At 40.5% G+C, this 23,921-nt stretch overlaps 1 protein-coding gene across 1 annotated transcript in view; it reads right to left on the bottom strand.

Annotated features, from left to right (window-relative positions):
- Positions 1 to 15,559: 15,559 nt before the first annotated feature.
- Positions 15,560 to 23,921, bottom strand: part of RAB32 (RAB32, member RAS oncogene family) — a 55,977-nt gene continuing 47,615 nt past the window's right edge. The window contains exons 2-3 of the mRNA XM_077813175.1: positions 20,466 to 20,743; positions 15,560 to 17,442 (exon numbers count right to left, since the gene is read on the bottom strand). Coding sequence (XP_077669301.1) covers positions 17,293 to 17,442; positions 20,466 to 20,743 — 428 coding nt within the window. The 3' untranslated portion in view covers positions 15,560 to 17,292. The remainder of the gene's footprint in view (positions 17,443 to 20,465; positions 20,744 to 23,921) is intronic.

Below are 23,921 nucleotides of genomic sequence, written 5' to 3'. Positions count from 1 at the left end.
AAAAAAGCATCTTAAAAACCCAAAACCCTAACACTCAGTCCTCCTATATTGGGTGATAGTTTTCCATCAATTTTTAAATGTTTATTAATAAACACTGCGCAAGGCAGAACTTGGAAAAATAACTTCAGTAACAATACATATGCTGAATGAAAGTAGAAATAATTAAATTAAGACAGTACGGGGGAACACAAAAGATGTTTTTTAACTACTGATATCTAGAGGGGTGAAAAACAACTTAATTATGTTCTTTAGTTAATATGGCTTGTTAATGCAATAAGGCTTAAGTGTTCTAGAATTTGAAATTGATGTGAAAAATTAGAAGTAGTTATGGTGCTTAAACAATTATACTATAGCTCCAGTCATAAACATTTACAGCTGATCCTATCAAAACACCATTTAATTGTCTTGTGTTTTGTCTATTTAAAAAAGCTTGGTTACTAAACAAATAAGAGCTGCATAATCATTAAAGAGCTTCAGAAACAGCCAAAACAGCATGGTCATCATTCACTACTCATCTACCATTTATTTAAATAATAAACACACATGCATTCAAACTAACCTTAGGGTCTATTTTGTAATTTTGCAATCACTCTGTGATTTAAACAAATTCCTGCTCCTGAAAAGCAGAACAGCATGTTGTCTCCCACTGAGTCCCAGGCCTACAACAGATAGAACACCTTTGCTAGTTCAGCCCTACTTAGGCCCTAAATTATTTCCCAAGGCATTTTTTTTCTGGCTCATTTGATTCTTCATGGAGGAGGCCTCAGCTGACTCCAGTAAAGGTCTGTATAGTGCTTCAGAAATCTCATTCATTTCTCCATATACCCACATTTTTAGTATCCCCCTATATTTACCAATGAGGTATCTCATTTTTCCATGGAAAGAAAGGTTGTCAAACTAAAAGGTTGGTACAGAACTTGGATCCAGATCCTCAGAAGGTCTTTTGGCATTTAAGTCCACCATTTAGGCATTGCTGACATTCTCAAAATTGCTATTCAGCTGCAGCCTATCCCTATAGGCACGTAAGTTTCTGCTGGTCAGCATTCATGAAGACATCTAAGCCCTGACATTGCCCCACAACTAATGAGCTGCCCACAATACTAGCTCATACCAAAGCTCCAACGGCCCTGAAGCAGGCTGGAGAACACTTATGAGAACACTAGAACACCTATCTTGCCAGTACAGCAAGGTGTATACAAAAGACAGCTGCGGCATGCAGGTCAGGAATTTTCAATGAGGGGTATGTGTCTGTATTGGTAGACAGGACACCTTTCCCCCCTCTGGCCTCACCCCCAGGATGCAGAGTCAAATCCCTGTTCTGCCCAATTTGGAGGGACATGAAACAACATTCCAGGTGAGTACACTAACCATCAATCCTGAGTGGAGGGAGACACCTATCTCTGGCCTGTGAGTCATGCTCCTAAGGCCCAGATCAATGGGAATTTGATGTATAAATATCTTTGAAATATCTGATCCTAAGCTCACCCCCCTCCACTTTCTTCTGCATCTCACTTTTGGTTAACTTACCCAGCTCCCTGCTCATCTTGCTGGCTTTTGAGGATCCCTTCCTTATGTGCCTAGCGCTCCCCATTCATTGCATGGACAGCCTGGGCACCTAACTCGATCTGAGGATTCCACTAGGTAGCAGGGCACCTAGGGGTTAGACATAGCAACACCTACGTACCTTTGTGGATCTGGTCCTAGGAGAGTGCAATCTAGGCAAAGAGCATCACATCTGCTGTTCACCCATTCATCATCTCCCTCTGGCAGAGCAACAACCAAGTCCAAATCCAGTTGTGAACCTATGGTCTCAGTTTTGGTCTCTGGTATGCCAGTGGCAATCAGGAGTAATTCTACTTAAGTCACTGCTGTTAAAACCATTGTATGAGAGATCACAGTCAGGCCCCTACAATATTTCTAATTTAGCATTGTACCACATAAATGCCACTCGGTTGATTACACAGTATGTTTCTTCAAGGGCAGAATATGGGGACATTAAGTAATACATTAAAAGAGCAAAAATAATAAAGTGTGCAATAATTGCTTTGAGAAGTATTCTTCATATAACCCAGGCAATACAAGGACACAATTATTATCCCAGAACACCAGATGATCAGCATATCCCTCAAACTCACCTAGTTTAAACTCAGACACTTTTTCTGTTTGAAGAATCTGTATTAGCAGGAGGAAAACACACTGAACCCAAATAATTCCATTCTCTTATTGGCCACTGATTTTTAAGTGCCACTACTGTGATTGGCAAGACAGTAAAGTAGCATGCAAAGTAACAGGAAACCCTTGGTTATACATTAGTGTCTGTGTGGCAGTACTTAGTGATACAATATAATGTGATGAATGACCAACAGCATTAACTGATACAACACTCTGGTGAGATTCTACTGTTCATGTAAGATAAGCTGCTACTTTATTGTGCATTAACGGTTTGACATGTTCAATGTACCACATATATCAAATAAGCCCTGGAGATATAGAAAATGAGGCATGATACAAAATTGCATTTTTCCTCAAAGTCTGGCAGTAAGTCTCACTTCCGTACCAGGCAAATTGGTTGAAACTATCGTAAAGAACAAAATTATCAAACGCATAGATGAACATAATTTGTTGGGAAATAGTCAACATGGTTTTTGCCTCACCAATCTACTAGAATTCTTTGAGGGGGTCAATAAACATGCGGACAAAGGAGATCCAGTGTATTTAGATTTTCAGCAAGCCTTTGACAAGGTCCCTCACAAAAGGCTCTTAAGCAAAATAAGCAGTCATGGGCTAAGAGGGAAGGTTCTCTCATGGATTGGTAACTGGTTAAAAGATAGGAAACAAAGGGTAGGAATAAATGGTCAGTTTTCAGAAAGGAGAGAGGTAAATAGTGGTATCCCCCAGGGATCTGTACTGGGCCCAATCCTATTTAATATATTCATAAACAATCTAGAAAAAGGGGTAAACAGTGAGGAGGTAAAATATGCAGATGATACAAAACTACTCAAGATAGTTAAGTCCCAGGCAGACTGCAAAGAGCTACAAAAGGATCTCACAAAACTGGGTGACTGGGCAACAAAATGGCAGATGAATTTAATCATAGAATATCAGGGTTGGAAGGGACCTCAGGAGGTCATCTAGTCCAACCCCCTGCTCAAAGCAGGACCTAATCCCCAACTAAATCATCCCAGCCAGGGCTTTGTCAAGCCTGACCTTAAAAACCTCTAAAAAAGGAGATTCCACCACCTCCCTAGGTAACGCATTCCAGTGCTTCACCACCCTTCTAGTGAAAAAGTTTTTCCTAATATCCAACCTAAACCTCCCCCACTGCAATTTGAGACCATTACTCCTTGATCTGTCATCTGTTACCACTGAGAACAGTCTAGATCCATCCTCTTTGGAACCCCCATTTAGGTAGTTGAAAGCAGCTATCAAATCCCCCCTCATTCTTCTCTTCCGCAGACTACATAATCCCAGTTCCCTCAGCCTCTCCTCATAAGTAATGGGCTCCAGCCCCCTAATCATTTTTGTTGCCCTCCGCTGTACTCTTTCCAGTTTTTCCACATCCTTCTTGTAGTGTGGGGCCCAAAACTGGTACAGTACTCCAGATGAGGTCTCACCAATGCCAAATAGAGGGGAATGATCATGTTGATAAATGCAAAGTAATGCACATTGGAAAACATAATCCTAACTGTACATATTCAATGATGGGGTCTAAATTAGCTGTTACCACTCAAGAAAGAGATCTTGGAGTCATTGTGGATAGTTCTCTGAAATCATCCACTCAATGGGCAGTACCAGTCAAAAAAGCGAACAAAATGTTGGGAATCATCAAGAAAGGGATAGATAATAAGACAGAAAATATCATATTGCCTCTATATAAATCCATGGTACACCCACATCCTGAATACTGCATGCAGATGTGGTCACCCCATCTCAAAAACGATATCTTGGAATTGGAAAAGGTTCAGAAAAGGGCCACAAAAATGATTAGGGGTATAAAACGCCTTCCATATGAGGAGAGATTAATAAGCCTGGGACTTTTCAGCTTGGAAAAGAGGCTACTAAGGGGGGATATAATAGAGGTCTATAAAATCATGAGTGGTAGAGAGAAAGTAAATAAGGAAGTGTTATTTACTCCTTCTCATAATACAAGAACAAGGGGCCATCAAATGAAATGAATAGGTAGCAGGTTTAAAGCAAACACAAAAAAATATTTTTTCACGCAATGCACTGTCAACCTCTGGAACTCCTTGCCAGAGCGTGTTGTGAAGGCCAATACTATAATGGAGTTCAAAAGGGAGCTAGATAGATTCATGGAAGATAGGTCCATCAATGGCTATTAGCCAGGATGGGCAGGAATGGTGTCCCTGACCTCAGTTTGCCAGAAGTTGGGATTGGGTGACAGGCCATGGATCACTTGATTATAATCTGTTTGTTCATTCGCTTTGGGGCACCTGCTATTGGTCACTGTCAGAGGACAGGATACTGAGCTTGATGGACCTTTGGTCTGACCCAGTATGGCTGTTCTTATGTTCTTAAGTTCACTGTCAAATTGGAGTGTGCATTTAATGGGGTCCCACAAGGATCTGTCCGGGGTCTGGTTTGATTCAATATTTTCATTAATGACTTAGATAATGGAGTGGAGAATACACTTATAACACCAAGCTGGGAGGTGTTGCTAGCATTTTGGAGGACAGGATTAGAATTCCAAATGATCTTGATAAACTGGGGAATTAGTTTGAAATCAACCAGATGAATTCAATAAAGAAAAGAACAAAGTACTACATTTAGGAAGGGAAAAAAATCAAGTGCACAACTACAGAATGGGAAATAACTGGGCAGGCAGTAGTATTGCTGAAGAGGATCTGGTGGTTATAGTGATTGCAACTGAATATGAGTCAACAATATGGTACAGTTATAAAAAAACGCTAATATTCTGGGGTATATTAACAGGAATGTAGTGTGTAAGACATAGGAGGTAACTGTCCCACTTTACTCAGGACTCATGAGGCCTCATATGGAGTACTGTGTCAGGTTCTGGGCACCACTCTTTAGGAAAGATGTGGATAAATTGGAGAGAGTCCAGAGGAGAGCAACAAAAATGATAAAAATTTTAGAAAATGTAACCTATGAGGAAAGCTAAAAAAAAGATCTGGGTATGTTTTTGTGACGGGTTGGCCCCACCTTTCAGGGTGCCACTGGGATGTGCTGGGATCCCACCTGTCCTACCAGCCTGGTTTTCCTTACTCTGTGCTGCTGTGACAGGCTCTCCAGCCCCTTTCCAGCACACACACAGGCAGGGACACACCCACCTGTAGAATCACATAGAGTCTGCAATTAGCTCTCTGTGGGAGGGTTCAGCTAGGGGAATGCCCAGCTCTCCTGTGCACACACCCTCTGGAGTATAAACCCAAAATTATATTGTCTTGCACTGTATAGAGATCTATATAGCGTAAGCTCATAAAAATCGCCTGCCCCCTCCCTCAATGTGGAGGGAGATATGCACAGCTCTTTACCCCCCACCCCCACCCCCCAGATAAGAATTGCACAAACTGGGTTTTGAAATCAACAAAAAATAAGTTTATTAACTACAGAAGGTCAATTTTATGTGATTATAAGGGATAGCAAACAGAACAAAACAGATTAGTGAGCAAATAAAACAAAATATGCAAGCTAAGCTTAATTCACTAAAGAAACAGGTTACAAACAGTAATTGCTCACCCTAAATGTTGTTTTAGGCAGGTTGCAGAGTTTCTGCAGGTTAGAGTTCGTTATTTCTCTTCAGAGACTAGACCCCCTGTCTCAGCCTGGACTGAGCCCTTGCCTTTCCCCAACTTAGTTCCTTTGTCTCTTCAGGGGCTTTCAGCAGTTTCCCTTCTTGGGCAGGGAGGCAATGGAGAAGAGCCCTGAATGACTCACTTCCCAGCCTTAAATAGGATTTACATAAGGTGGGAATCCTTTGTTTCCAGTGGAAAAATATCAGCAGAGTCCAAGGTGGTACTCCGTACCAGGTGACATAATCACATGACCTTGCAGAGTTAAAGCCATGAGACAAGGTTTATTTGTATGTCCACAGGAAGAAACTCCAGGAAGATGAGAGATCAGCATCTTCAAAGACCCATGCTAATAGCCCATTCAGGCTGTTTGCCTACTGTCTGGTGGGTGTTTCCCCAAGTTCATACACCATTGTAATTGTTACATAGTCACTATTCCTAACTTCAGATGCGGAACTGATACATGCATAAAAATTGGATAATCACATTCAGAAAATCATAATCTTTCCAATGATACCTCACATGACCCGTCCCGTGTAAAACATATCTTAGTTATGCCATATTCATATTACAACAATATCTGTATTAAGAATATGGGGTGCAACATCACAATTTAGTCTTGAGAAAAAACAACTGAAGGGAGATCTGATAATTCTTCAAAGATGTTAAGAGCTATTCTAAAGAGGACTGTGATCAGTTGGTCTCCATATCCGCTGAAAGCCGGACAAATAATGGGGTTAATCTGCAGCAAGGAAGATTTAGGTTAGTACTTAAAAAGCTTTCTAAATGTAGGGGTAGTTAAGCACTGGAATAGGCTGCCATATTAAAGAGTAAATAAAAAATAAGTTTGGTCTCAACCCAGAAGGATGCCACCTATGTATTTTGTTGTACATCATCATGACAGAGTGTACAAAAGGAGTTTAGAAACTAGACTAGTCTGTGCATCCTAACACTCTAAAAACTTCCAGCAACCAAAAGCTTCCCAAAAGGGCTGTCTAACATGGTGAAGTTCGCAAGACATCATCTTAAATAGGTTAAGAACTTGGCTAACTGATAGGGCTAAAAACAAACTACAAGAACAATTCAAGGAAAATACACCTTACAATGAGATATTGACTTTGAAAGCTAGACAAATTTAAACTGAAAATAATGTGTAAATTTTTAGGGATGGGGTAATTAACCATTGGAACAATTTACCAAGTGAGATTGTGGATTCTCCATCATTTGGCATTTTTAAGTCAAGATCAGATTTCTTCCTGAAAGATAAGCTCTGGTTCAACCACAAGTTATTTAGCTTGATGTAAGAATTACAGGGTAAAATTCAATGGTTGCTGTTATGAAGGAAGTCAAATTAGATAACCATAATAATTCCTTTTGGGCCTGAAATATCTGAATCAGCTTTGGACACTTCAAAATCCATGCAGATGATCCCTGGTACAACCATCCAGAAGCTCCTGTTCAACTCTTAGATTCCTCACTGGTAATTCCAGACACACAGCTGGCCATCCCTGAACAGGACAAAAGACTCACCTGATCTGGAATAGTCAGTCAGCAGAAATAACTCTGCATCTCTATTCAGGATGCTAGCCTCTGATACCGGGGTGATTCAAGAAGAGCCTGGTGAAGATGTGTCTTAAAGTAAAGTTTCTTCCAACCTCTACCCTATTTGACCCAGTGTCCCAGACAGACAAAAATTATTCCAAACCCCTCCAAATACCATTAAAATACCTTGTCTTCATGGCTAAAAAAGTGTATTTTTAACCTCAGCATAACTAATGTATTTGAGCCATTCCAAGGTAAAAAACACAATGAAGTCAAGACACTTCAGTTTTACCTTGAGGTAAACTAGGCAACATGAAGTTGGTTTCACTATTTTTTTACCTCAGGATAGCGCACATTCATTAGTCACTCTGAGGTTAAAAAGCACTCTGAGATTTTTAAAGCAGTGAAGACAAGGTCAAAGACACCCAAGCCTGCAGAACTTCCCTCCCACCCGTGCTACTTTTGTGTAGGTATCCCTAAGCACTGGAGAGTCATTGGTCACATATTTACCCTCCACCCTACTGCTATTTTCATTCCTTTAGAAACAACACCTCACATACTGAGACAAGGCGTGGTGGGGGAAATACGTGACCAAATGACTCCCCAGTTCTTAGGGATACCTACACAAAACAAGGAGTCACCTTCCCCTCACAAACAACCCCCCCACCATTCTAACCACTTTCTGGTGACTTGTAGCTGATCAAAAAAAGTCTGCTAGCTCTGGCCATTGCTATGGGGGAGTAAACAAGTTCTGCTCAGTGAGGGGAGGATTAAATGTACAGAACTATGGACTTCTGGGAAAACCTCCAAAAAGATAAAGCAAATTTGAGTTCCTGAATGCATAAATTTTTCCTAGTGGACTAAGGAACACAGAGTCTATTAGCAGAATCAGGCAGGTAGATAGATAGTAGCCATTCCCATCCCTGCCTCCAAGCCACGCACCTCCCACATCCTCTGGGACCCTCAAATTGTTTCACTGTGAAATAGCAAGGATTATTGTGTATTTTATCATTAACTGGTTTAGAATTCAGGCCAAATGGACATTTGTGTTTAAAATCACTTCTATAGCACTGTAAGCTTATATAAATGAAGTAATTGGTCAGAGGGATCACCAACTGGTCCCCTCTGACCAATGTGGAGAGAATTTCTGCTCCGTTTTCCCCTCCCCGTGTGCAGGTGGTCAAAGGAAGGAGTAGGGAGTTCAGGAGACAGAGCAGGCCACTACTCAGGATCATAGAACTGGCCTGAACCTTATGTGACTGGATTAGCTGTAGTAGTACACTAGTTCCTACAGACCCCCCACTAAAATTGTTTCCCCATAGTGCTAGGCATCATACTAACACTCTGGAGTCAGCCCCTGCCCAGAAGAGCCAACAATCTAAAATACAAAGGGTGTGGACAGTAAACAGCCAGATAAAGTGACTCATCCCAGGTTACACAACAGCTCACTGGGGGAGCTGGAATTAGGATGCGGGTGAAATTCTGTTCTTTCTTTGATTCTAGTAGCTTGTTCATAGCTAGAAGAAAAGAATTCTCTTTGAATAAAACCCTTGCTGAATATAACTGGTTTCCTCAGGGCCAAGAAACCAGTATGGTGCATTTCCTGTGGCCATCATTTTATATTTCTGAGGGCCCAGCCAAAATCAAGGCATCATTGTACTAGGTATTGTCTAAAAACATCACCAGATCCTGCTCTCAGAATGGAAGGAATCTGGTGAAGTGTTTTTCAGTTGCTGGGTTCTGACCTATCAATTTATGGGCTGATTCTAGATATAGTTTAACTGTATTTTTAAATATGTCAAGGAAGGCCTAAAGCAAGAAGAGGAGTGGTTGTTTTTTTTAAGTTAGAGCAGGTATATACATTGAAATTAGTAAATAGTTTAGCACTTAGTTATATAGCATGATGGCTTCCTGTGTGATCGTGTCCCCACTTATATATATGTGTGTGTGTATATATATAGGCTGTCAAACTATTAAAAAAATGAATCACGATTAAAAAAATTAATTGCGATTAAGCATGCTGTTAAACCACAGAATGCTGTTTATTTAAATATTTTTGGACATTTTATACATTTTCAAATATATTAATTTCAATTACAACACAGAATACAAAGTGTACAGTGCTCACTTTATTTTATTACAAATATTTGTACTGTAAAATAAATGTATGAGGTAAATTGAAAAATACTAAGTATTGTAGTGCAATCTCTTTATGAAAGTTGAACTTACATATGTAGAATTATGTACAAAAATCCCTGCTGCATTCAAAAATAAAACAATGTAAAACTTTAGAGCCTGCAAGTGCACTCAGTCCTACTTCTTGTTCAGCCAATTGCTCAGACAAACAAGTTTGTTTACATTTGCAGAAGATAATGCTGCCCGCTTCTTGTTTACAATGTCACCTGAAAGTGAGAACAGGCATTTACATGACACTGTTGTAGCTAGTATCTCAAGATATTTACATGCCAGATGCACTGAAGATTCATATCACCCTTCATGCTTCAGCCACCATTCCAGTGGATCTGGGTCCATGCTGATGACGGTTTCTGCTTGATAACCATCCAAAGCAATGTAGACCGATGCATGTTCATCTTCATCATCATGAGTCAGATGCCACCAGCAGAAGGTTGATTTTCTTTTTTCGGTGGTTTGGGTTCTATAGTTTCTGCATCAGAGTGTTGCTCTTTTAAGACTTCTGAAAGCATGCTCCACACCTCGTCCCTCTCATATTTTGGAAGGCGCTTCAGATTCTTTAAGCTTGTGTCAAGTGCAGTAGTTATCTTTAGAAATTTCACATTGGTATCTTCTTTGCATTTTATCAAATTTGCAGTGAAAGTGTTCTTAAAATGAACATGCTGAGTCATCATCCAACACTGCTATAACATGAAATATTTGGCAGAATGTGGGTAAAACAGAGCGGGAGACATACAATTCTCCCCCAAGGAGTTCAGTCACAAATTTAATTACTGCATTATTTTTTTAATAAGCGTCATCAGCATGGAAGCATGTCCTCTGGAACGATGGCTAAAGCATGAAGAGGCATATGAATCTTTAGCACATCTGGCACATAAATATCTTGCGACACCAGCTACAACAGTGCCATGTGAATGCTTGCTCTTACTTTCAGATGACATTGTAAGTAAGAAGTGGGCAGCATTATCTCCTGTAAATGTACACAAACATTTCTCTTAGCGATTGGCTGAACAAGAACTGAGTGGACTTGTCAGCTCTAAAGCAGGGGTGGCCAACCTGTGCCTCCAGAGCAATATGCGGCTCCTTGTAAAGGCACCGACTGCGAGGCTGAAGCTATAGGCACCAACTTTCCAATGTGTCGGTGGGTGCTCACTGCTCAACCCCTGGCTCTGCCCCCCCCCAAAGCCTCCTGCACACCACAAAACAGGTGATCGGGAGGTGCAGGAGGGAACAGGAGACGCTGATCAGCAGGGCTGCCGGTGGGCAGGAGGAGCTTGGAGCCGGGGCTGGGGGAGGAGCTGATGGGGGGCTGCTGACATATTACTGTGGCTCTTTGGCAAGGTACATTGGTAAATTCTGGCTCCTTCTCAGGCTGGCCATCCATGCTCCAAAATTTTACATTTTTTTTTTTTTGAGTGCAGTTATGTAACAACCCCCCTGACATTTGTAAGTTTCACTTTCATGATAAAGAGATTACACTAGAGTACTTGTATGAGGTGAACTGAAAAATACTATTTTTAAATCATTTTTACAGTACAAATATATGTAATCAAAAATATAAAGTGAGCACTGTACACTTTGTATTCTGTATTGTAATTGAAATAGATATATTTGAAAATGTAGAAAAACATCCAAAATATTTAATAAATTTCAGTTGGTATCCTATTGTTTAACAATGTGATTAATCACAATTAATTTTTTAATTGTGATTTTTTGAGTTAATCATGTGAGTTAACTGTGATTAATCAACGCCTTAATATTTATATTGCCATACATTTGATTTAGGATATGGCAATAATTTACCATACCTTTGACTAATCATTTATAGTTCAAGAAATTGTTAATTAGGGCTGCTTTTGCTAAGAGAGCAGCAGGGGTCAGGCTACTCAGCAAATCCTCACAGAACAAGAATGGATTCAGCCCCCTTAGTCTATAGATCTTGAGAGTTGCAAAGATCAATATTTCTGTAGCCATACTATAGCAAGGAGTCTTGGTGACACTATTCCATGGTAGCCAGTACTCTCAGAAATCAATCTCAGGAAGTTGGTGTGCTTCACTGGATGGTGGGGACAGCAAGTGAGCCTGGGAGACAGGATCTGTATCCTTCCTTCATAGACAGGTTTCAGAGTAACAGCCGTGTTAGTCTTTGCAAAAAGAAAAGGAGTACTTGTGGCACCTTAGAGACTAACCAATTTATTTGAGCATGAGCTTTCGTGAGCTACAGCTCACTTCATCGGATGCATACCGTGGAAACTGCAGAAGACATTATATACACACAGAGACCACGAAACAATACCCCCTCCCACCCCACTGTCCTGCTGGTAATAGCTTATCTAAAGTGATCATCAAGTTGGGCCATTTCCAGCACAAATCCAGGTTTTCTCACCCTCCGCCCCCCCCCCAAACTCACTCTCCTGCTGGTAATAGCCCATCCAAAGTGACCACTCTCTTCACAACATGTATGATAATCAAGGTGGGTCATTTCCAGCACAAATCCAGGTTCTCTCACTCCCTCACCCCCCTCCAAAAACCACACACACAAACTCACTCTCCTGCTGGTAATAGCTTATCAAAAGTGACCACTCTCCCTACAATGTGCATGATAATCAAGGTGGGCCATTTCCAGCACAAATCCAGGTTTTCTCACACCACCCCCCCCCACCCCCATACACACACAAACTCACTCTCCTGCTGGTAATAGCTTATCTAAAGTGATCATTAAGTTGGGCCATTTCCAGCACTGGCCCAACTTAATGATCACTTTAGATAAGCTATTACCAGCAGGAGAGTGAGTTTGTGTGTGTATGGGGGGGGGGGGTGAGAAAACCTGGATTTGTGCTGGAAATGGCCCAACTTGATGATCACTTTAGATAAGCTATTACCAGCAAGACAGTGGGGTGGGAGGGGGTATTGTTTCATGGTCTCTGTGTGTATATAATGTCTTCTGCAGTTTCCACGGTATGCATCCGATGAAGTGAGCTGTAGCTCACGAAAGCTCATGCTCAAATAAACTGGTTAGTCTCTAAGGTGCCACAAGTACTCCCTTCCTTCATAGAGTAGAAGGAAAGAAAGTGTTAGTGGCCACCCCTGCCCATCCTTCCTCCCATACATGCAGTAGCTGAAGGGCAGAGGTGTAAAAGCTGCTCTTCTGCCCATACATACCCCAGCCCCTTTCCATTCAATATAGGGCCCTTGCCCAGATAAGGCAGTGGCAGCAGCTTAAGTAACTCACTCCAGGAAACATTTTGTATGCACGTTTATTTGAGGCAGTGAAATAGAACTTGAAGTGTATTCATACTAATACATAAACAGCATAAAAAAGTATTTTAAGCAAGTCTTTGTACTGAAGGAACAGTATTATTTCAGGTGCTGGTAAAAGAATCCAAGGTAGTATGTGTTAAAAAAACATATATATGTAGGTACCCTAATTTCTTGGTAATGCATTTTTTAATACAAGCCACAATTGATAGAGGTTACCAAAAAAACCCACATCCATGCTCCATCATTTTCATACAGATCTTTATAAACAGACATTGATTACACAGGCACAGCTTCTTTAAATTGTCTTAATTATATGCCAGATGAAAATTGGCATGTTTCATATTTTCAGGTACCAGTCTGTCCACAGTACAGGACTTTCATACTCTGTCAAATAATGAAACTACAATTGAATACACAATTTCTCTCAGACATTTTGCTATACCGTGTTCCGTACCTATAAGAAATACAGACCCAGAATGTTCTAACTTCTGTTATTGTGTCCAGGGAGGCTGAAGTGTTCTCCTACTGGCTTTTGAATGTTATAATTCCTGTCAGATTTGTGTCCATTTATTCTTTTGCGTAGAGACCAGCTCGTTTGGTGCCCCTCTGCCATGTACATTTGCTTAGAGACTGTCCGGTTTGGCCAAAGACTTAAAAGTGGCAATTCAACAACAAAAAACTTCAAAAACAGACTCCAGTGAGAAACTAAAGAACTGGAATTAATGTGCAAACTGGACACCATCAAATCAGGCCTGATTAAAGACTGGGAGTGGATGGGTCATTACAAAAATTAATTTCCCCCTACCATTACTCACACCTTCTTGTCAACTGTTTGAAATGGGCCACCCTCATTACCATACAAAAGTGTTTTCGTCCCTTGGTATTCTACTGTTAACTGAATTCTCATTAGCACTGACCCCCCACTTGGTAAGGCAACTCACATCTTTTCATGTACCATGTATATACACACCCCCCCCAGCTACTGTATTTTCCACTCCATGCATCTGATGAACTGGGTTTTAGCCCACAAAAGCTTATGCCCAAATAAATTTGTTAGTCTCCAAGGTGCCACTAGGACTCCTGATTGTTTTTGTTTATTATATAGATTCTCAAGGGCTGAGTTGCTGCCATTGACTCAAGGCATTGAAGAAACCTAGGTTGTTATGATTTAGGATGGAGGTGATAGATCAAAAAATGAACTTCCACTCAGTTCATTTAGTCTTCAATATGTCCAGAAATTCAGATTTTCCTACTTCATTCTCTTCCACAGTTAAAGTGCTTCTCAAATTCCCATACTGAAAGCTCACTCATTACTTTAACGACTCCTACATAGAGAACAGTCATGGTGGCTAGGCAAATTAAGGTTTTAAAAATAGGATGCCACAGCTGCCTTAGACCATACTTTGTGACTAAGAACCAGGAAGACTTTTTCCTATCTCTACCCCCAAATAAATTCAGCATCTTAGAGAGTGATACATGACTGAAGCCTGGATACAGCTTTAACTTCAGGTAAGGATAAAGAAAGTATGAATTTCTCCAAGATTGTTCCTGATATCTGGCGACTAGATGGTCAGATATCTGTCCACCTAAGATTGAACATAGTAAGTATGCCAGTCTGATCATTTCATTAACAGGTTTATGGTAAGTTTCCTAGCTTTGGCAGTGTGAAATTTAACAGTGACCTGTGATTCAACTGTTTCAACAGCAACTAAATTCAGTGGAGACTGCTGAGGAGAAATCTGGGCATGAGAACTTTAAGAATTGTGTTGCTGTGTCTACACTTCACCAATATTGCACTTTAATTTTGCTGTTGCATTTCACAGAATAAATATCTACTATTAGAAAACTACTTTACTATAAAAGTGACCAGTTTGACAGAAAGAAAAGAGGAAAACATTTATACTTTTCCATGGACTGTTTCTTCACTTAAAGTTTTGAAAGCTGAAAAGATTTGTTGAGGGTTTTTTTTAACATTTAAAATAAACTGACCTTTTAAACAGGTAATAGTGCCAGTTATATTAATAGATTTGTCAATTTGACAGGTTCAAGCCATTAATGAACCAAGTTAGTGTAATAATGCATATATCCAGTGATCTCGATAATACACAAGACCATGTAAACAGAAGATTGAAAGATCGGTTAAACAGATACTCAGATATTGCACATAGCAGCCTACTCAAGCAACATGAACTAATGGGCCAGTGTACATCTCTGATGACTGGTTAAAGCACTTTGGTTTTTGTACAGCTATAATTAGAACCAGAGATCTTGCATGCTCTGATAACTCCCATGATAGATGGCATGCCTCCACCCAATATTCTGTTTAATGGCTAAACCTTAGCAAGCAGACAGGTTTTATAGGCATGTTTGCAATTTACAGAACATGCCAGTGTTCTAAAAAGAGGATAAAAGACTCCCACATACTAACTTTAATCAGTTTGGGGAAAATAGCATTGCCCGAGTGGACTATGGCACGAGGGGAAGGGAGAAAGTATTCTTTCAAAACCACTTTCCCCTCAGAAAGACAGTCTACAAAGAGGTAGCCATGTTTTGAATTTTAAGAAACTTAAGTATAAGCTACTTTAGCCTACTTTTCAAGTTTGGTTAATATTACATATGGTAATTTTAAGTGTCTATCTTAAGGTAAAACAGGAAATAAGAAGAGGGAGTTTAATTTGGCAATGAATGGAGCAGAATGAAGGAAAAATAGTTTACAGACTTCAGTGAGAATGCATTGTTTTGAGAGAAACTGGAACACAAACACCACACAAGAGTCTTATTTCACACAGGAATGACGACAGTGTGCCTGAATTGTTTTATTTATTGCTTAAAAATAAAGAATTTATTTGTATGCATCTCATTAAAAAGTAGCTTGTACTTATGTACACTCACTTTAATAGGCAAGTATGGAAGACAGTGCATCTAACTGAGACACATGGATAGGGCTTATGACCTAAACTTTAACAATGTCAGACCAAGCAAAAACAAGAGACTTCAGGAAAAAATGGCAACTAAGGTGCAACATGTGGCAAAAAACCAGCCTCCAGAGCCTGTTGAGAAAGCAGGAGTTCCATTTAATGTAGGATTACCACAATCACTAGATAAATGAATCCTTTTCACCAGCCGTCCTGCCCCCCACTCAATTCCTGCCATATTCATGAGTTGCAGAAGTCAAGACTTCACATAACCAGCCTCCTAGGAGGAGGCAAAGCAAGATAGGAGAGTTTCCTCACTTGAACTTTTAGCATTCAAAAATATTTAGGTATAAAAATTGGTAACACATTTTCCATTTACACTTTGTACTGGTGAATTACGTGCAGCATGTGTTTTTATAATTAGTGAAGGCCTTTGTAATAGATTAACAACTATATCTGAGTGATTTAAAAAACCCTTCAATTTATCTTGGGATGCCTCTGAGGCCTCCCTCTTTTCCATGCGCTACTAATCAAAAGGTATTCCAAGACCAAGGTCTGAGTAATTCAAATCATTCATCTAGTCATACTGTACGCTACTTTCAAAAACCAGTTTAAGACAAGTAACCAAAACTAGAACCTTTTCATGTATTGGCAGTCCTCTCCTGGATGAAGTTAAAGCTAGTATCTCAAAACGTTAGTGTATGAACTATTTCTGGTCATTCGTTTTAATATGTGCACATGGGTGATGCTTCCTCAGGTTATTTTAACTGGGTGCACTACACTAGGAAAAACCTGCTATTTGTGCTGGAATGTGTTTTACAGGTTCAAACTGGTTAACAGTATTTGAAGTAAAATATTCTCAGCTAATAACTGGAGATGCACTTGCTAGCATCTGTATCACTGCAGTAGCCATGTCACATAGGACACCTGGGTTTCCCCTCCTGTTCTTCTGACTTGCCAAGTGGTGTGTTTATCTTGTATTGGGGCTTAGTGGCAAAGTCAGGATGGGACCTCCTGCCATTGCTCAGTTATCCCTGTCCAGTTCAGGAAAACAGATTCACCTGCTCCAGGAGAACTGTAGTTACAGGGTCCTCACATTAGGGGGCAATCAACAGGGACAAAATAGTAGGTATGGGAAAGGAGGCAGGCAGGCAGGCAGCAGTGGGAGGTTATAGGTATAAGGACACTTGTGGCAAAGAGGCAAGTGCTTATTTCAGCCACAACTTCTGTCAAGAATGATTACTGTTCTGGAATACACCACAATATTCATCCTCTGAACTAACACCTAGCCTGGATACACGTCATACTGAATGTCGTCTGTATTCCTTTGAGGATAAAGTGTAAACACCACCCTCCGTTTTCCTGTCAGAAGAAGGTAACCAACTCCCAGACACAGCTGCTCTTTTAGTGGAGAATGAATGATAAACCCAACACATTTTCAATTTTATACAAAAAGAAACTGTAAACACCCCAAAATACCACCAATTCAAAGATAACCAAACCCCTCACTTGGAATGTCCTTAATGCAGCACCACAGCAGCAGTCTGATCTAAGGAACAAGAGTCTTGCTGCTCATTCTGTCGCATTTACATGCAAGAGTAAAGGTAACATTAGCAACACTGTGATTTACTGTCCGCTCTCAAGGGGTCTGGGTCCAGTTTTAGTTTGCTCACATCATTCTCTTCATTAGGAAAGCTTTTGTAGTTGGCAAGGACTTTTTCCACCAAAAATCGAGCAGCTTCATCTATGTTGATGTTGTCCTAAAAAAGTTGTGAAAGTTTAAAAAAAAGTCAGTGATCTTTTCATCAACAGGTTATAGTCATACCTGCCTATTAAAAAAGGTTGGCAAATGCTCTTGTAGAAATTCTTTGTAACTTGACTTAGGCAGTTCTGATAGAGTTGAACACATTGCTTAATATTCCTGCCTTAGGTGAAGGCTGCAAGTCCTTTAAAGCATGGGAAAGATTATCTAGTTTCACTGTACATTCCTTATATAGAAACGGATAGATTCACCTAATTTGATGAAGGGGACACTCTGGCCCACTTTGTGTACAGTGAAGGTGGACAGGTGCTTTACCTGGAGGGTCTGGTTCTGAAACATGGGTATTGTAGAGAATCTATAGGAATCTACAGAAATTCCCTAATCTGTAGAGGGAAGGTGGATAAGATAGGACCGAATTTACTGCCTCAGTGAAAGGATGAGAGGGGATCCAGTGACTTGGACATTGCCTATTTCAGTTTAAGGGAGCTGTCCCAGCAGACCCATCCGATTGTTCAAGCAGACATAAGAACTACAATTAGAACCCATATCCAAATAAGAAAACTTGGCATGCTTTTATCCAGGTCCTTGCCTCTCCTGCTTTGAAGAGAAAAAAAAATAAGAAGGGCTTTGAAATGCAATGTGAACGACAGTCAGATACCGACAAGGGAATCACTTCTCAACCATACTGGGAAGTTGGGATGGAGCAATGGTTAATTATTGACAGACGAGGATAGTCTGTCTTGGTACTTTTTGGGCCACAATGAAAATCCATTGAGCAAAGCATACATCCTTTGAGTTGTGTGTTTAGAACTTGAAGATATGCAAGATACAGGGCATAGTCAAGCTTGAGCAAGGAATCTTTGCTGACTTCCCTCACTTCGTTTAAAATGCAACAAGAAACTGGGTTTGAATTGATGGATTGAGGGATACAAATTAGTATCCAGACACTTGGTTATAAATAGATTTGGGGTGGTGGAGGGGGGAGAGATGTGGAAATAAAGGATTTGAAGTGAGAAAGTGACTAAAATGGAAGCTTCCTAAAATGAAGCATTAGAATATTAACTTGCCAGAGATTTTACTGATGGCTCTCACCATTTAAGTAGGATTAGGAAATAAAAAACAGAACTTTAGAATAAGTGGCCTTTGTGATTCACATTAGGCTGCCAAACACCCTCTGGCATACCAGCATGCATGCTGCCAGGTATTTACTTGAGTGGCTTTTTTGGGCCATTTATTTTATCTTGCAAATATTGCAAGATGAGCTACAATGGCTAGATGGCAAGGCTATCCATATTCTTTTTAAACCTTGCCTAGTAACCTCAATGTTTTATGTACCATTATCAGTAATGGCATTAGAAAGACCAAATATTCAGTCTTGCATGCTCAGAGGCCTTAAATGCTGGGTTTTATAAAAGCTCAGAAGTAAATTATATTTTACATTAAGGAATGGCTTTGTTACTGTTAACAAAGAAAACTAAATACCTCAGTCCTGTATTATGAAGGCTTCTGCAGGTGAAGCCCAGCTGGACTCCCAGGGCAAGGAAGTCTGCCTAAAGGGGGGCTACAATGGTGCAAGGTACCTGTAAAACTTTCCTCCTGCTGATTGAGTCTGCACTAACCACCTGGGCCAAAGTAAACCACACTAGCCGATTGATGAAGGAGCTTGGTCAAAGCATTCAGAAGACTAGCCAGTTCAATGTGTGATCTGTACAATCAGCATGTTCCGTGGGGAACCCTGACAACTATCCTGGCACAGTTCCCCTGAAAGCAAGTTGCAGCGGCTCTCACTGCAACACGGAGATGTAATTTGCCAATCAGTGCACCAACACGAGCCCATACACTTGCACAGGATGCATTTCTGTTCTGGGGCTGTAGGATTAACATTGTACGAGAATACGCAAGCAAGCACTGCCTGGAGATAGGGGCAAATATGGAATTCCCTTTTACTAGACTGACCTAGATGTCTACATGTACATCTTGAGGGTATCAAAAATATCCCCACTTGTAGCTCATCTCAGAACCTTAAATACAAACGTATTTGGGAACAAGTCAGTTTTCAACTTGCTTTCTAAGATGGGAATTTTTGATTAGATTCTCTTGGCAGAGAAACAGAATGTGCTGTACTTACAGCATCAAAAGAAGGACAGCTGCTGTAAGAGACACTAAACCTTCAACTCACAGTTTGGGTAGTAACTGCAATTTATGCATTAAAAAAGGTACTATCCAGCGAGATCTAAAAAGGTTAGGGAGGACTAACAAATTTATTTGTCTCTATGGTGCCACAAGGACTCCTCGTTGTTTCAGGGGAACAGTCACCCATAATGGAATTTCCAGCTACAAAGATTCTGTTTAATCTAAGACACAAGAAGCAGGGCATTCATCATTACGCCAGCAATGCAAGTTTACTGTAGCAACAAACTGACAGGCAGTGTTCTTGCGTTATCAAAGTCTGTTAATGTTGTACAAGGCATGGACTATCTTGCCTAAACTATTGTAACCTCTTTCCTGGCCTCTTCCCACCTCCTTCCACTGGGTTTGCTTAATGCAATCATCTCCTCTTTACTTTCAAAGCTCTCCATCTCTGCTCTTACTTAAGGTGTACCCTTCCTCCTCTACCCAGTCTCTTCTCAGAGGAATCTCTTCCCTTCCCCCATTTTTCACTTCTCTTTTCACATGCTGGCTGCCTGGAACAGTCATCTCACATTTATGTCTATTTTTCCTATGCTGACTCAGCTCAGACAGTTGAAGGGGAAGTGGACAAATAAATGGAGGGAAGCAAAGGGGCTTTGTGGTTTAGTGCAGTATATCAAAGGATCAAGTAGGCCAATAGCCTTCAGAATTCAGACTCAATGAGTTAAATCCTAATATGGATGTGTGGATTAAGGGAGAGTCTATGAATTCCCTTTGGGAATTCACTACTGCTAAACTGTGGAAAGCACTCAAGTACTATAGTGATGGGCTGCAAAGTATTCACTTAACAGAACTTTTACAAGACTATCCTTATTTTTCAGGAATGCTCACCTTGGCAGATGTTTCAAACCACCCAATAAAGCCACCTTCTCTGCAGAACTGGTCCATCTGAGAGGGATTCTGGCTGCCATCTTTTTTCTGGTCACACTTGTTTGCAAGGAGAACTGCAGGGATGGGGCTGCCATTTGGAAGTAGCACTTTACTGTCCAAGTCGTGTTTCCACTTGGAAACAGCTTCAAAAGTGGAGCCTCTTGTGACATCGAAGACCACAAGAGCACCAACTGCCTCCTTATAGTAAACTCTTGTCATGTTACCAAAACGTTCCTGGCCTGAAAGAAACAGAGCAACAACTTTACCTTTGTTGTTAAATCAGCAAAAGCTATTGATATAAACTGAAGTTATCCCAGGTAGATAAAAATTTTTAAAGCCAAGTTTATCAGATTGATACATCTGACTCCAGGATTAAGTACAAAATTATAGTTAGTTATTTAGGTAAACTGGAGAAACAAGTCCACTTGTGTTAAATCAGCATACACAGACCATTGCATAGATATGCAATGCATACCAGAGTATGGTACAACTGTTATAAGTCGATGACTGCTTAATATCAAACCATTTGTCAATAGTCAGTGGTAGTGGTTTTTCTTAACTCCTCTTTGGAGAGCTGATAGCATTTCCTAGGACAAAAGCAATGCCCTCTGAAGTGTCACTGGCTTGCCAGACCTACACCAAGATGTTTCAAATAATTTCCTATGACTTAAGTAGTATTACACCCGATAGTTGAACAACAGATTTCAGAGAGCCCACAGTGGACCTACAGAGCGCTTCAATTCAGCAGCTAGTTCAATAGTGCATATCATGACAGATGTTATGGACACACAGTATCTGAGAATACTGTATCATTTTTATGAATGCTATGTATATCTGTAAGAGCTAGAAGTTCTATTCTAGCTCCACAGAGGAGTTACAGGAATTTCCAGCAGGAATTGAAGTCACTGGAATAATTAATACAAATCCTTAGACTGGTAACCAGTCTGGTGATGCCTCAGTCCTGGAGGAACTTACGTGTGCGGTTACCTTTAACCAGGTCAAGGAACTGTAATTCACCAGCCTGACAGTGGAGAGGGACACTTCCTCAGTCCAAGACCTGACAGGATGCTATGACCAAGGGTGACAGAATCTGCAGAAAGGGTAAGAAGTACTGCAAAACCTGCCAAGGTCTCCATTTCAAAGATAACTTGTCAAGCAGTCAGTCATTTAAGACCTGCATATAAGCAGTTTATTATGATGTTCTCTCATGCTTTTGTTCTGAATAGATACTTTGTTTTATGAAGGTTGGCTGTCACTGCCCTGAGGAGAACAGGGCTGCAAGTGCTGAACTGAAGTCAGACTTACTCAGGTGATCAGTTAATTGCAGCCCAAACCCCAATCTAGAAAGCTATGGGATCCTGCTCTGAGAAAGATCTCGGACCATCGCCTAATGCCCTCAGGGAAGCCATGAAAAAGGTCAGAGGTACAGTTATGTTGAGAATTGACACATACCATATAGTAACGGTAGAAGTCTCCAGTTCTTCTTAGGGAATCAGACTTGGAGGATGAAGTGTATGTAACAAATATTACCCATCCCTTTTCCAGAATGAGACAAGTACTCAAGAGGCATTTATTACTACCAAGAAGTGGCTAAACACACAGCATTACAGTGAACCCATTTTTAATTTATGGGCCATTTTAAGTTTAAGCCTTTTCAAACTCATCTCTGGAATGCCTTCTAACAATTAACTACTTCAGAGCATTGAACAAGGAACCACACCAAGTTATAAAAAAAATGTAAGCCTCTTTTGAGGGTTAGAGACAGGAGAACAGAATCCATTCAGACTTAAAATCTGGAAAGCCAGATAGTGGCTTTCTATATAGTGGAAAGCCAGTTATGCTAGCTGTTGTCACTACTGCATCCCTAAAATACTAAAGACTGCTCACCTTAAAATCACTAAAGGAAGTTAACTACTAAGCAGAAATATTTATTTTAGTAATACACTTGTATGCACTGAGACTGAAGCCAAGTTCGTATTTTTTAATTTCACTGCTGTGTGGAATGGTGTCCCTAGCCTCTGTTTGTCAGAGGGTGGAGATGGATGGCAGGAGAGAGATCACTGATCATTACCTGTTAGGTTCACTTGCTCTGTGACACCTGGCATTGGCCACTGTCAGTAGACAGGATACTGGGCTGGATGGACCTTTGGTCTCACCCAGTATGGCCATTCTTATGAAAGCATAAAGCCTAGAAGCATGCTCATAATAGTCTGGCCATGTTTCAGTGTATGGCATATTACAAAATGCTAGAATATCCATGAGAAAGTTGGGCATGCTACGTGAATATCAAAGTGAGGTTAGGAAATTCAACTGGGGGGGGGGGGGGGAGGAGAGAGACACCTTCCGCTCATATTTCTTAAGAAAGAAAAAGGAGGACTTGTGGCATCTTAGAGACTAACAAATTTATTTGAGCATAAGCTTTCGTGAGTGACAGCTCATTCCATCGGATGCATGCAGTGGGAAATACAGTGGGGAGATTATATACACAGAGAACATGAAACAATGGGTAACATTGTTTCATGTTCTTTGTATATAAAATCTCCCCACTGTATTTTCCACTGCATGTATCCGTGGAGTGAACTGTAGCTCACGAAAGCTTATGCTTAAATTGGTTAGTCTCTAAGGTGCCACAAGTCCTCCTTTTCTTTTTGCGGATACAGACTAACATGGCTGTTCTTCTGAAACCTGTAATATTTCATAGTGAAGGTTTTTTATACCATGCCCATCCTGGTAATCCTTTTGAACATACAGGATTTGCTTAATGCAAGCTCTTCTAATATAAGAGGTAGTTAAATAGCAACTACGCTATTGTCATCTCAGGAACATATTTGTAAGTGCTCAACAAGCAAATCTCTCTGCCTTAACTTTTTTGGGTAAAGGAGACTGTTTAGCTGACTACAATATGTACTTCCCAGCAGAGGTAAACAAATATTAGCAGTACTCCACAACTCGCTACATAGGAGAGTAACTAAAATAGTTTCACGCAGCATCAAGTCCTTCTAGACCAGTACCCTTATTTTAGTAATATCTGTTCTTAAATGTAATCTGAGATATGTTAGGAATGAACCTTTCTAGGACAAAAAAAGGTGCCAGCCAAGCAGTTGCTAGAATCTGGAGTCAGCAATAACTGATGGAATACCCCCCAAGAGCCATTTAATCGGAGTGTGAAATGTTTTAACAGGAATAAAATAAGCTGTACAAGCCTGATAAGATACTTAACATACTAAGTAAATCCATTTAGTCATGTCTGAATATCAGTGACAGCAGAGTTTTCTGAAGCCTTCATGATCTATCTCAAACTTTGAATGCGGAGTAGCTTACCTTCCAGTGACTTACTGCAAATAATCCATCCATTTCCCCGGCTGGTCATTCCCTACTATGACCACCCTTCACCATTCCTTCCACAATAAATCTCAA

This window comes from Eretmochelys imbricata, chromosome 3, assembly GCF_965152235.1.
Source record: "Eretmochelys imbricata isolate rEreImb1 chromosome 3, rEreImb1.hap1, whole genome shotgun sequence".
Lineage (NCBI taxonomy): Eukaryota > Metazoa > Chordata > Testudines > Cheloniidae > Eretmochelys > Eretmochelys imbricata.
This window is presented reverse-complemented; position numbering and strand designations above follow the sequence as displayed.